This window comes from Pteropus vampyrus, unplaced genomic scaffold, assembly GCF_000151845.1.
Source record: "Pteropus vampyrus isolate Shadow unplaced genomic scaffold, Pvam_2.0 Scaffold452, whole genome shotgun sequence".
Taxonomy (NCBI): Eukaryota; Metazoa; Chordata; class Mammalia; order Chiroptera; family Pteropodidae; genus Pteropus; species Pteropus vampyrus.
Window position 1 is genome coordinate 704,550 of NW_011889233.1, and position 14,163 is coordinate 718,712.

Here is a 14,163-nt window from a genome sequence, read left to right on the forward strand (position 1 = left end):
ATCTATGGGTGATTTTCAAAGCAATGTTCTTTAGGAGGAAGATGTTAGAAAAACTCCTAGCCGTTTTGATAACATCGCTCTTTCAATTGTTTCCAAGTGACAAAAATTATGCAAGAAAAATCAGTCTCTTCCTCACCTTCTCCTTTAGCCATAAGGAGGTGACTGCCATTACTGGTTTCTTATGTGTCCTTCCAAAGATAGTTTATACATTTGCAAGAAGACCCTGCATCCTACCTGCCTACCCACCATAGTAGCATGCTATTCCTGGTGTTCTGAACCTTGCTTTTCTCCAATTAATAATAGTACTTAGAGATCATTTCTTAATTTTTAAATTTTTTTTCAAATTGTACAAGTAATATATGAATATATTCTGGCTAAAAAAAAAAAAAGGAAAATACTCCAAAAGGGTCAGTATACACATAGAGAGACAGTACAGTGTCATGGTTAAGAGGATGGACACTGGAGCCAGACTGGGGTAAAATTCAGGCCCCACCAGCTGTGAGACCTTAGGCAAGTTTATCTGACCTCACTGTGTCTTGGTTTTCTCATCTATAAAATGAAGTTATTGACAACTTGCTCACAGGGCTATTTCACAGATTAAATGAGATGTTACATGAAAATTGCCTAGAACAGTACCTGATACTATATATAAGGTGCTTAAAGCAGAGACCTATATGTTGGAAATGCTCTCTAAATATTAATTCCTGCTAGAACATCAGGCTCCTATGACACACTAAGGAACTTTGCTTTCTCACAGTCTTTTTTTTTTTGCTAAGAACTCTTAACATGAGATCTACTCTCAATAGATTTTCAGTGTACAACACAGTATTATTAACTACAGGCACAATATTTTACAACAGATCTCAAGAACTCTTCATCGTGTATAACCGAAATGTTATTCTCATAGATTAGCAAGTCCCCATTTCCCCCACCCCCTAGCCCTTGGCAACTGCAATTCTACTCTCTGTTCTAATAAGTCTGAGTATTTTCTATACCTCATGTAAGTGGAATTATGCGCTATTTGTCCTTCTGAGACTGGCTTATTTCATTTAGCATGATGTCCTCCAAGTTCTTACATGTCGTTGTATATTGTAGGATTTCCTTCTTTTCTAAGGCTGAATAATATCCCATTCTATGTATATATCGTATTCCCTTTGATATAAATGTTCCTTCCTGCCTTTTACCTGCGGGCCCCAGTCTTTTCTTCCAATGTCCCTTCCTCCAGGAAGCCTTCCTCTATGCCCAGCCTGGGTCAGACACCTCCTCTGGGCTCACACATTCATCTTTGTTTTCTCCATTGTGGCTCTGATCACTCCAGCCTGTGCTTCCTCCCTCAACGCCTTGATCATTTCAACATTCCCCTGACCACTCTGCACTGTCACTTTCTACTGAATGTCTTTCTCTTGTGAGTGGAGGGACAGAGCTGTCTTGATCACCACTGCGTTCCCAGCACCACCTCACACAGGGCTGGACATGAAAAAGCTTATACGTGCACCACGCCCTTAGTGCTTAGTTCAGGCCTGATCCTATATTTGGTGCTCAATAAATATGAGAAAATAAAAAGACCTCTTGAGTTCCTCCGCCCTAGTGCTTTCCTCCTTGCTTCACCATCGCACGCGATGTCCTAGTCTCCCCCTGATCACTCTTTCCCTCTCTTTCCTTTTCTCTCTTCCTCATCCCACACTTCACACTCGTCCCAGTTGACTCTGAAATCTCCATTTCTTGGGCGCAACATTCAGCTGCCCCACCCCTTCCCATGAATTTCAGGCTTTCCCTTGCTGAGCTGACCCAAAGGAGCACCTGAGATTCCAGCCTTGACATATTACCTTAGTGCCCAAACTTGAGGTCTCACAGTTAAGTCTGCATACCTCTATGTTGCCATTGATGACATTTTTCTATATCATCTTTGCCAAAATGAATTCATTTGGAAAGGAAATTTTAACCTATGAAATATTCTTGTAAAAAAAAATGGATGAGCTAAAGCCACATATGTGATAAAAAAAAAATCTCAAAAGCATAATGTTGAGGTAAAAAAAAAAAATCAATTGCATGAGGATACATACAAGTTCTATAAAGTTTACCTGAAAATCTAAAACTGTTCTATACATTGCTGATGAATATATGCATATATATTAAAAATATGAAAGCATGCATGTGAGTGAAAACCCAAAGGCTAACAAACATTTGAAGATGTTCAAAATCATTAGTAATAAGAGAAGTAAGAATTGAAATAATGACAGGTATCACTTTACACTGAATTACTCTGTCAAAAACTAGAAAACTGGATAATGCCAAGTGTGAGTGGTGGTGGAAGGATACTGGAACCCCCATGAACTCTTGGTTGGAGGGTGGAAGGAGACAACTATTGCGGAAAGCAATCTGGCACATACATATCCATGACCCAGCAATTCTGCTCCCTAAGAAAAAGACATATAGGTCTCTAAGGGGCCAGGCATGAAGGTGATCTCTGCAGCATTATTTATAGTGGTAAGGGGGAGGGGGAGTTGTAAGTAGTCTGGTGTCCTCACTGGGGAGGAAACAGTACATTCTGGAAGACGCACACTGGGGGTGTCCCAAGCAACCCAGAAGCCATGGACTCAATGTGCTCAGACTAACGCGGATGGATCTTAAAATCATAGTGCTAAGCAAGAAAAGTAAGAATAGAATGAGTGATTTAACACAATTATGGGTATGTAAATTAGAAAATATTTGTACAGGAAACAATGGTACCCATTTTACAAGAACACGCCCAACAAAAAAGATACATACGACGATATTAGAATGTTTGCCAGTAGAGGGCACTGAAAGAGACTGGGATATGGGGATATAAGGAAATAAATTTAAACAAGAGATGTCTTGTGGGGAATAATGAACTATAAACTGAAGGTATGGGATTAACTCAACCCATGACACCTGAGATCTAAAGAGGAAGACAGGGGAAGGGGTGTGGAGGATGATGAGTTCCAAATTTAGCAGAGAAATTATCTCTAGGCTGAGATCAAGTGGCTTCAAATGCCATCTACAATGTATGCCACTTATAAATAATCAGCAGTTAATATAGAAAATTACTTAGGACAAAGCTGGGTGGGAGAATTTGGTCATTTGCTACATTAGTCTCTACATTCCCTTGTATACGTGAATATTTTATAATAAAAGTGTTTAAGAAAACTTTCACCGACCATGGAAAACAAAGCATCTTGTCTTAATAATAAATATAGTAATAATAGGCCACTAAATTCCAAACTCTGAGGCCTGTTGAGAGCTGCTCTAAGCAAGGCTTAGAGACAAGTTTATGACACAATGGCATCAAACTCCTGAGCTTTTTTCATGCCACCATCAGGATTAAAACTGGATCATTTTCTCTTCACAGGAGTTTTATGTCATTCCATGCTATTTCCTTTCACGTCTGTAGACAGCTTAAAATCATCTCATCTGCCACCTTTGGAAAACACTTTTTTGTTGTTGTTGTAGTTTTTTTTTTTTATGTATTATTTCTTTTTATGGTGACATTGGTTAACGAGGAAAACGGCACTTTAACACAGTGAATATGTCTCTGAAAGGATTTCCCCTCTTTAGAAGACTTTATAATGAAATATATATGTATACAGAAAAGTGCACTTATCATGAGTGTACAGCTTGATGAATTTTCACAATCTGAATGCCCCCCCATGTAGTCAGTGTCCATATCAATAAAGAGAAGTTCCCTTCCTGTCACCTCCAGTCACAGTGCCTCAGGGGTAACCACTCCCCTGACTTTTATCATCCTAGATTGGTTTTTCCTATTCTAGAATTTCGCATCTAGAATCACACAGTTGTAGTCGTTTGAGTGTGGCTTTTTTCATCTAGCATAATCCCTTTGAGATTCATTTCTGTAGTTGCATGTATCAATAGTTTGTTGCCTTTTATTGCTGAGTAGTAGCCATTGTATGCAGGTACTGTAATGTACTTATCCATTCTACTATGAAGAGGCATTTGGGTGGTTTCCAGTTTGGGGCTATTATGAAAACATTCACAGCATTCGGTAGACAGAAACAGAAGAATTCCTAGGGACGAATGGCTGGCTCACAGGGTAGGTGTATGTCATCTTTAGGACATCTTGGCATTGTGATTTTTAAAAGGAAATAGTTAGCACTTCAAAATGTAGTGTTTGAAGATTGGCTTGCATAATAGAAAGAATAGTGAAAATTTAAGTTTGACATCAAAGTACACTGGCTTTGTACACTGGTTCATGCTTCAGAACAAAATGGATACCTTTTATGACTGGTGACATATTAATGTCCCGTCGATGAAACCTTTTTGCTTTTACTAGACATTTTATATAACTTCCCACTACTAACAGTTACCAACTATTTGAAAATAAAAATATTTCATATTTTTAGCCTGGTCCTATAACTTGGCAAGTTATTTTAGCTAAACCTTATAAAATATACTTGATAGGCCATGTACATTATTATTTAAATTCCTCATTAGTCCTTAATATAAATGTAAATCAATAGAAAAACTATTTTAAATGTAAAGTGGATTGACTAAAAACCCTTATGCATTTTAATTGGAAAATATTTCATGTATCTTACGACCAAGCCAGTGTCTTGACAATAGAATTTTAAGTTCCGTTTGTTTACCCATTTTGCATATGCCCGGGGCGCTGCAGCTCATAGAGAAAACGCGGTGAATATTCTGGTCCTCGGGGCTGAGAAGTTCTGGGGAAAAACTGGGAGCCCCAAGCCACTATTTTCGCTTGCGGAACCGGCCTTCTGCCACTAGGGGGCGACATCGGACGGAAAGCGGGCCTCTCCGGAGCGCTGCAGGTGAGGCTTGGCCACTTGCTGCACATCAGACTGAAAGATATCCTTGGCACACATCCCCGCACTAAGTTCCCACTGCCGCCCAGGAAGATAGTCTGATGATACCCATTCTGCGGATGGGCAAATGCACATGCCAAGTCGTTCGAGACAGAGAAAATGGAACTGGGATTTGAACCTAGGTCTCTTTGATTCTGCAGCCTGAAGATATTTCCACTCTTGGCTGCTTGCTGTGCCCCTGTTTTGTCCCTACTTGTGTGTGATGGTGGTGGTGGAACGGGAACTTTGCTCCCATCGATTCAGTGTGCCTCCTCCTTTTTTTTGCACACTTCTCTTCCCCTCGTTGTACACTCATCTCAAACTCCCTCACACACCATCTCCTGCCATTTTCTCTCAGCCTACAACCCATATAATCCGCCTTCTGAGCATCCCACCTACCTGCCCCCTCATCTGCTCCCCACCTCCCTGCCTTGGTCCAGACCTGTTCTTGCCAGCCAGGATCCCTACTTGGGCCACCCCCCGGGCTCCCAGCCTTGGAGAGGTGGGACCACCAGCAGAGGAGGTAGTTCTGGGATTCTGAATTCATATGCAGGTTTGACTTGTATCTCTCTCCTGTTCTCAGGAAGGCCCAGGTCCTAGGAGAGACATCAGGTGGTGCACTCACCCTCCCAACCCCACCCCTCCACCACCATGACAGCCTGGGAATCAGAGGCCACTGGGCACATCACCTTGCCCATGTGGCCCGACACCAGCATAGTCTGGAATTTCAGGTTTATCAATCACTTGGGGTTGGGGGTGGGGACACATAAAGCTGTTCTTTCTCACTGGTCTGCCTGCTTGACCTCTTGTCTCCTCCTCCAGCCACCCTCCCCGCTTCCTGGGAGACTGGCCCAAGGAGGGGCCTGGGCATATATAGGGAGCCACTTCGGGAAGGGCTGGCCAGAGAAGCTTCAGGCAGAGAAGGTGAGGAGAGGCCTCGGAGTCTGGATGGGCAGGGGGAGCTGGGAAGGTCTGAGGCTCAGTGAGTGCCTGGCTTCCCTGTGAGCCACACTTTCCTCTTCTATAAACTGGCCCAACGCTGGGGTCGAGGGAAGCGGGACTCATACAGTACCAGCCTGAGCCCAGCAGAGAGCCCAGCAGGGAGCAGCCCCTGGTAGTTGGGGTGTGGAGTGGGGCAGTCGGTCCAGCTGGGCTAAGCTTCCCCTCCTGGTCTTTGCCTGGCCTCATCCTTGATCGTGTGTCTCAGGCAGGACCATGGCTTCTGCAGCAGCAGAGGTGGAGAAGAGGTCTTCGATTGTGGTGGGGCTGCTGGTTGCAGGCAACATCATTATTCTGGTGAGACATCCCCCACTTGGGAGCCAAGTGGGTGGGCGGGGAAAAGGTGCAGCCCTGAGCCTGGGGCTGGGGGCTGAGGGCCCAGGACTCCCCAGCAGGCTAGTGCTATAGGCTCCCAAGTCAGAGCAGCCTGGTTTCAAATCCCAGCTCTGCCTCTTCCTAGCCGTGTGACCTTGAGCAAGTGATTTTACTTCTCTGTGCCTGTTTCTCCATCTATAAGATTATATCTTCATTGTGGGGATATTTATGTGGATTAATTCATGTGTGACCCTCAGCTCAGAAAAAGTGCTTGACAAATGCTACTATCATCATGAATGTGATTACGGACATAAAGTGTCTGCTTGGCACACAGGGGCCCATAATAATGAATAACAATGTTTTTACCTAATATTTAATGTTTTGTTTTTATTAAAATATGTGATACCCGTACATGGCTCTGGAGGCAGAAAGCCTAGTTTCAAATCCCAGCTCTGCCACTTTTTATTGTGGGACATGGGGCCAGTGATGTCACCTCCCTGAGCCTCAATATTTTCTCCTCTGGAAACTAGAGATAAAACAGTAATGCTGAGAGGATAAAATGAGTTATTGGATTAGTGTGCTTAGACCAGTTTGGTGCACGTGGTTACTCTTTGTATTGGCCAGAACAACAATGTACACTACAGCTGGTAACAATAACCATTATCACACAGAAACCAGTTAAGAGGCCCAATGCCTGGCACACAGTAAGTACTCTAGGAGTGTTAGTTTAATTATTGTCAAAAGTATCCGCCAGGAAGTTTCCTCTCTCTTGCTCTATATTCCTCATCCCACAGGTAACCAGATGTTGAGTTTCTCCAACATTGCAACAAATACAAGTAATAGAAGCATATATACCTATTTTCTCCCCTTTCTTGCCCCAAATATAGCTCATTCCACCTCCTGTTTCGTGCTTCCTATTTCCTCCTGCTCACATGGCCTGTAGGCCACTTCACAGGAGTCCTCAGAGAACCTCCTTGCCCTTTTTCACAACTGCATAGCATTCCATTGTGTGGCATCCTGGTTCCTCTACCCACGGTGCTACAGAGGATCACATTTCGGGTTTGTGATTGTCTCACATGGGTTGGTGCATGTGTAGGGTTGATTTCAGCAAGTGGAATTGCTAGTTTGAAAGGTTGATGCATTTGTAATTGTTCTGACGATGGCCAGAGTCCCCTCTTCAGGGAATAACATGAGTAAGGGAGGGCGGGTTGACCGAGCATCTCCTCTGTGCCAGGCATGCGCTCCAGGCTTTGCATGTGGCATCTTCTTTCATCCTGGAAGCAACTGGCAGCTGGGGTGGGGCAGGGGTCTTGGCTGAGCCCTCCCTTTCCTCCTGGCCTTTGTCCAGCCTCATCCCTGTTCATGGAAGGCAATGTCTTTGCCACTCTTATTATGTGTCCACTTTACTGAGCGGGCTGTGGAGGCTCAGAATGGAGAAGAAGCTTGCTCACTGAGACTCGTGCAGCTGGGGCTGCTGCCCCCGAGCACGTCTTGCTAACCAGCTGCCCTATACAGCTGTCAGGCCTGGCCCTGTTTGCCGAGACAGTATGGGTGACAGCTGACCAGTACCACGTGTATCCACTGATGAGCGTCTCAGGCAAGGAGGACATCTTTGCTGCTGCCTGGATCGCCATCTTCTGCGGCTTCTCCTTCTTCGTTGTGGCCAGCTTTGGTGTGGGTGCAGCTCTGTGCCGCCGGCGGTCCATGATCCTCACGGTGAGGCCCCAAGAAGAGGGGATGGGGGCAGGTGGGCATGAAGATCATCCTCATAGAGTCATATTAACAACCACCACCACCGCCGCTGATGTGTATTCAGCATGGCACCACTCTTGAGCCTTATGGCAATCATTTCATTTCCCCTTCCTATAACCCAATAACCTAGCTCAGCCATCACCATCATTTAAGAAAGAAAACTGGGGCACAGGAGAGAAAGGGAAGGAAGCTCTCTGCACAAGAGGATGGCTCTTGAGTAGCAGAACTGGGATTTGAACCTCAGCTATTTGGTCTCCAGAGTCTGTGCTCGTGAGCTCTGTGGATAACAATGACAATAATAATAGCACAGCTATATTTATTGAGTGCTCACTACTTTCTAAATGTTTTACATGAATCAATTCATATACCTACATACCATGAGATATCATCATCATCATCATCATCATACTGTGAGCCCATTTGACAGAGATGAAATCAAGCCTCAGAGAAGTGAAGTCACTTATTGAGGTCACACAGCAAATGAGTGGGAGAGCCAGGATTTAAACCCAAGCAGTTCAGAGCTTGAGCCTCTCTGTGCTCTCAGTCTCTTCCAACAACAGTAACTGCAACAATGCCCACAATTCCCTAGGGCCTCTCACGTGCCTGAAACTAGGCTAAACAGTTTAGAAAACAAGCTCCCTCAACCCTCCTAGGGTAGAGAAACCTCCGAAGGTAGTGTTTCTCTACCCATTTACCAGATGAGGAAACTGAGCTTCAAAGAGGCCAAACCCCAGGTGATAGAGAGAGCAGCGATGCCAATCCTGTCCCCACTGACGCAGACCCGACGCTGTGCTTGCTCTACAGCTGAGGGCCCTTTAGATTGCCAGGAGCATCTACTTATTAAATTAACTAATGTTTATTAAGCAAGAACCATGTGCCAAACCCTACACTAGGCACTGAGGCTATCTAGTAAGCAAATCATAAAGCCCTTGCCCTGGGGAGGATGCTCTGAGGAGGGAAGACCGTGACTAGCGAAGGGAGAGCTGGAGCTGGGGAGTGGGCATGGGAGGTCTCACAGCCAGAGAAAGCAAAGGCCTGTGGGTGATAAGGAGCCTGTGTGTGTATCTGCAGGAAGAACATTCCAGGTGGAGGGAACAGCAAGAGCAAAGTCTCGGAAGCCAGAGGAGGCTAGGAGTCCAGAGTGGTTGGAGCCAAGTGGGGGAAGGGATGAGAGACAAGATGAGGTGAGGGTGGACAGGGAAGGGGGCAAAGAACAGTGAAGGATGGGTATGGAGGATGAGAGGAGAATGGGAAGGCGGGCCTACCAGGTGGGCTTTGGTAAGGACTGGCTTTACCGTGAGTAAGATGGAGCCGTAGAAAAGCTCTTTTCCTTTCCTTTCCTTTCCTTTCCTTTCTTTCCTTCGTCCTCTTTTTTAAAATTTCTTTCCTGCATTTAATTCTCTAGCATAACAATTTAACCAAAGCCTTAAAAAAAAGTTCATTCAACTAGGAAAAAAGAAATGTTTGTGTCTGTCTATCTCCCCTATTAGTTTGTCATTAACTAAGATGCAGATTTTTTTAAAAAATTATAATGGGAAATTTCAAACATAGACTAGGGAGAATGGCATGATGAACCCTACTTACCCATCGCCTAGTTTCCACATGACCAGCCACAGACTTGCCAACTTTCTCCCCTCGACTCCATCCTCTCTGCCTGCCCACTTCTTTCTTTCCTGGGGTATTTTGAAGCACATTCCAGACACCAAGTCATTTACCTGTAAATACCTGAGTGCACATTTCTGAGTGATAAGGACGTTGTTGTCAAGCAGTTGGGCATGTGGTGCTCCATCACCTCATCTCTTGGCAGTGGAGCTGGCATATCCACCCCCCATCCCCTGTTGCTTTAAGGGTGAGGGTGAGGGGTGAGGACAGGAAAATAATTTTCATTAAACACCAGTCAAAGATTATTTTCCTATTTTTGCACAACCATTATACTACTGGGGCATCTGTAAAATTCACCCTAGTTTCTTCATATCGATCTTTCAATATCCAGTCTATGTTCAAATGTCCCTGGTTGTCTGGAGAATGCCTTTATTTTTTATCTTTTCTAGAGTAGACATTCATTTTATTTCATTCAAGACTACAGTTAACTTCGGGAAATACTTTACATATTTTTTGTTGATTTCATTTTCCCCTAACATTTTATTATGAGAATTTTCAAACATGCAGAAAAGGTAAAAGACTTGAACAGCCATTTTTAAATTGCATTTCTATCCATCAATCCATCCCTTGTGGGTGGGTGTGTGTGTGTGTGTGTGTGTGTGTGTGTGTGTGTGTGTGTGTGTCTTTACAGGCTTTGTCCTGACTGGGCTGTCTGTTCCTCCCTCCCTCTGTCTTTCCTCAGTACCTGGTGCTCATGCTCATCATCTACATCTTCGAGTGCGCCTCCTGCATCACGTCCTACACCCACCGAGACTATGTGAGCCAGGCAGAAGCGAGGAGAGAAACATGACTTTGTGGGGGGAGGAGGGTCTCAGGCTGAAGGTGGAGGTCAACCCCTCTCCCCATCCAGCCCCGCTGGACCCTATTCCTGGACCTCCACAGATGGTGTCCAACTCATCCCTGATCACCAAGCAGATGCTGACATTCTACAGTGCAGACACGTACCAGGGCCAAGAACTGACCCGCCTCTGGGACCATATCATGATTGAGGTGAGTGAGGGTGGGTGAGGGTGGGTGGGGAGGGCTGGCTGGAGGACCTGGGGCTCTGACCATAGGTATAAATAAGGCTCCCACTATGCCCACTGGTAGATAATATCTACTCATGTGGTTCTTATGAGGGATGCTCAGTCATTGTAATTTTCCAGATGAGTGAACAGGCCCAATAAAGGGAGTCACTTGTCCAGGGCCATAAGGTTGGTAACTGGCAGAGCTGGGATCCCAATCTGGTAACCTAGATCCAGAGCCTCTGCTTTTAATCATTACATGTATTGTATTAACAACAACAACAACAACAACAAATTGAATGAGCACTAACTTCTGTTTAAAGCTTCTTTAATCGTTACAATGACTTTTAAAGCTTCTTTAAAAGTGTCCAAAGCACTTTTCAAGCTTCTTTAATCCTTACAACCACCCATAAGAGAGTTCAACTTTTTATCAATGAGGAAACTGAGGCTAGGAGTTGAGTGGCTTGCAGGAGTTCACACAGCTGGTAGGTCACAGAACCAGAAGAGTTCAAACCGGATGCTAGGTTCCAGAAACCACATTCTTAATTAAACCCAAGATGATATGGCAGCACAGAGGAGAATTTTGAGGATGCAAACGAAACTGAGGTCTCAGTTAGGCTCAAGCCATATAGCTAGCCAGGACGGGAACCCATGTTTGAAAGAGCCTATGTTTTCATCTTTCAGGGGCCACAAATTAAACACCCACAGGGGCTGGGAGAAGCCAGAAATCTGCCTTTTGGTGTCATTTACCTCAGGTTTCATTGACAGCTAATTCAGAAGAATTTAAAAATCAATCACAAGTGTGCATTTGATCCAAATCCCCCATCAGCCTCTTGGTCTTGGAACAAATATGTTCTGGTCCTTGCTCACACACACAGATACTGCCCTCATCTTTGAGGCCCAGGACATGGGGAAGTTGGGCCCAGTTGTGGCTCAGGATAACCTTGCCCTTCCTTGCCGTGCGAGCACAGGTGCGTGGCTGTCCACTCTGAGCTGGAGCCTGCCTGACTCCTGCCTTTTTTTCCAGCAAGAGTGCTGTGGCACATCTGGTCCCATAGACTGGGTGAACTTTACATCAACCTTCCGGGAGGCCACCCCAGAAGTGGTATTCCCCTGGCCCCCACTGTGCTGTCGGCGGACTGGCAACTTCATTCCCCTCAGTGAGGAAGGCTGCCGCCTGGGCCACGTGGACTACCTGTTCACCAAGGTGTGTCCCCTCCCTGCTGCTTCATCTGTCCGTGGTTTCTCTGGCCCTCTCTGCTTCTTCTGGGTCTTCCTCTCTCCCACCGTCTCTCTGTTATCTCCTTCTCCCCTCTCTAGCTTTCTCCTTCTCTTACTTCTCTCTGGTTCTCTCAACTCTTGCTCTATCTGTCCTCCCTCCCTCTACAAGTCAGTGGGATGCACACAGGGTCTGTCTCATTCAGACCTGGCACCTGCAACTTTTCTCAAGTTGTCTGGGAATACGAGCAACAATAATAATATCAATAGCAAAACACCAATAACAACCCATATTTATTGAACTTCTACTTTATTCCAGGCATCCTTCTAAATGCTTTAAGTTTTTATCTTATTTCTTACCATAGCCTGATGAGGTAAACATGATACTTACCCCATTTTACAGATGGTAAAACTAAGCAGTCACTTGCTAGGGAGGGATGGAACTGGGTTTGATTTTAGGCAGTTAGGCACCAACCAGGTGCTTTAACTACTGCAAGTGGAGTGCAGAGGCAGAGAGAGAAACCAGAGGAGGTTAGACTAGGAGAACTGGTCCCAGTGGTCCCTCTGGCTGCTCTTGGCTGCCTGGGTACCTTTGGCGGCATTTCTTAGATCAGGTGTCATGGGGAGGAGAGCCTGTGTGCAAACCATTGCCACACTCAGAGTCAGAGAGCCAGGTTTCCAGCTCAGACTCCGTGCCGAGTGCTTACATGCATCATCTCGTGAAATCTCCACAACTGCTTTTGAGGGCACTGTTGTTACATTCACCACTTCACAGATGGGAAAACTGAGGCTCAGAAGGTCAGACTCATACATAGGTCCCATAGCTCGTAAATGGCAGAGCTGGACCCCCAACTCGGTCCTACCTGACTCCAGAGCACACACCTTGAACCTTTGTTCTTGGCTGCTCCCAAGTCGGGGCAGGGGTTTACATGAAGGTGACTACTGTGAGGCTCTGGCCCAACTCGGCCTTATCTCTAAATGAGGAGATGTCAGAACTGGACTGATCCTAAAGGCATATTTCAAATCCTTAGAAGTTGTTGGCAGCATGGAAAGTCAGCTCTAAACAAAATAGCCCTCAGGTTGTCGTGATCACTATCAGGGCAGCACCTGCTTATTCAGGACCTGGACTCAAGGTCGCATCCGTGCTCCCTGAAACCACCATCGGAGATAGACACTGCCATGATCTCCATTGCACAGTGAGAAAACCAAGGCTTAAGGAAGGGGCTTTCCTGAGGGTGCACAGTGACTCTTGCTTTCAGCAGGCAGCCTCTCTGGGCATTTTCTCAAACCTCCATTTTCCCCCTGCCCAGGGCTGTTTTGAATACATTGGCCATGCCATTGACAGCTACACGTGGGGCATCTCATGGTTTGGGTTTGCCATCCTGATGTGGACGGTGAGAGGCGGGGAGCCTATGGGCTGGGTGGGATGTGGGTGAGGGGCTGGAGCACCCCTCACCTGACTGCCTCCTCACCCAGCTCCCTGTGATGCTGATAGCCATGTATTTCTACACCACATTGTGAGGAACAAGAAGGGAAGGCAACGTGCACACTTTGGCCTCGTCCTCCTCCTCTCCTGCTTCCTCCAGCTGAGGCCTGGATGACTGCCTCATCCCTCCCCTTCCCACCTCCCTCATCCTTCCCTCCTTCTACTCTCAAGATCTTTTACCAAGTTTCCGAGCCCTCCTGGGAGTTGGGAGTGCCCTGAAACTCCTGGACATGTATGCATGGACCCTAAGCTCTTAACCTCATTTTATTTGGTTAATTCCTGGCCCATCTATCAGTGCCAATTTAAAGTCCTGTCCTCAGATCTCACCATCCCAACTCCAGATGCCTCTCTTGTAGCTAGCTCCCTGAGCTCCTCCTTCATGGTGCATGTCACCATTATTACGGAGTAGTTTGTGATTGTCTATTTAAGCTCTGGTAGATTGGGATTGCTGTGAGGGGAGGGACAAGTTCTGTCATGGTCACTTTATTGTCCCCAGCATTTCCCAGCACCAAGATGAGCATGGATATTCAATAAATATTTGTTGAATGAGTTAATTTGTTTTCTTCTGGGGAAAAGCCGAATGAACAAGAACTCTTCCAATGGAAGTGGCAAGAACTCAACTGGCACTAACTGAAACATAAAATCGAATTTATTGGCCCGTGTAACTGAGTCAATAGGGCTGGATCCAGGGGTTCAGTCTAGGTTTCCCAGAAATATGCTTCATTTTAAGGCAGGATTTCTCTGCAACACCAGACATACATCTTTATAGCTAAGCGACACAGTGGGGAGAAAGAGCCTCAGTCCCAATAGCTTTAGCCAAGGTCAGGGATTGTCTTGGTTTAAGTTCTAGGCCCACTCTTTGGTTAGGGGAGGGAGGGCACCTGGG

General features: G+C 45.6%; 1 protein-coding gene across 1 annotated transcript; it reads left to right on the forward strand.

Moving 5' to 3' along the window:
• Positions 1 to 5,736: 5,736 nt before the first annotated feature.
• Positions 5,737 to 13,784, forward strand: UPK1A (uroplakin 1A). The gene is made up of 8 exons (XM_011381788.2): positions 5,737 to 5,765; positions 6,049 to 6,137; positions 7,671 to 7,871; positions 10,252 to 10,326; positions 10,452 to 10,559; positions 11,601 to 11,780; positions 13,102 to 13,185; positions 13,268 to 13,784. Exons 2-8 carry the CDS (start codon positions 6,057 to 6,059, stop codon positions 13,310 to 13,312), a joined length of 774 nt encoding a protein of 257 aa, XP_011380090.1. The 5' UTR covers positions 5,737 to 5,765; positions 6,049 to 6,056; the 3' UTR covers positions 13,313 to 13,784.
• The last annotated feature ends 379 nt before the right edge of the window (positions 13,785 to 14,163 follow it).

Coding starts and splice junctions, on each gene's coding strand:
- UPK1A (XM_011381788.2), top strand. CDS start 6,057: ATGGCTTCTGCAGCAGCAGAGGTGGAGAAGAGGTCTTCGATTGTGGTG. Junction 6,138..7,670: donor CAGGCAACATCATTATTCTG/GTGAGACATCCC, acceptor TGCCCTATACAG/CTGTCAGGCCTGGCCCTGTT. Junction 10,327..10,451: donor CCTACACCCACCGAGACTAT/GTGAGCCAGGCA, acceptor GGACCTCCACAG/ATGGTGTCCAACTCATCCCT.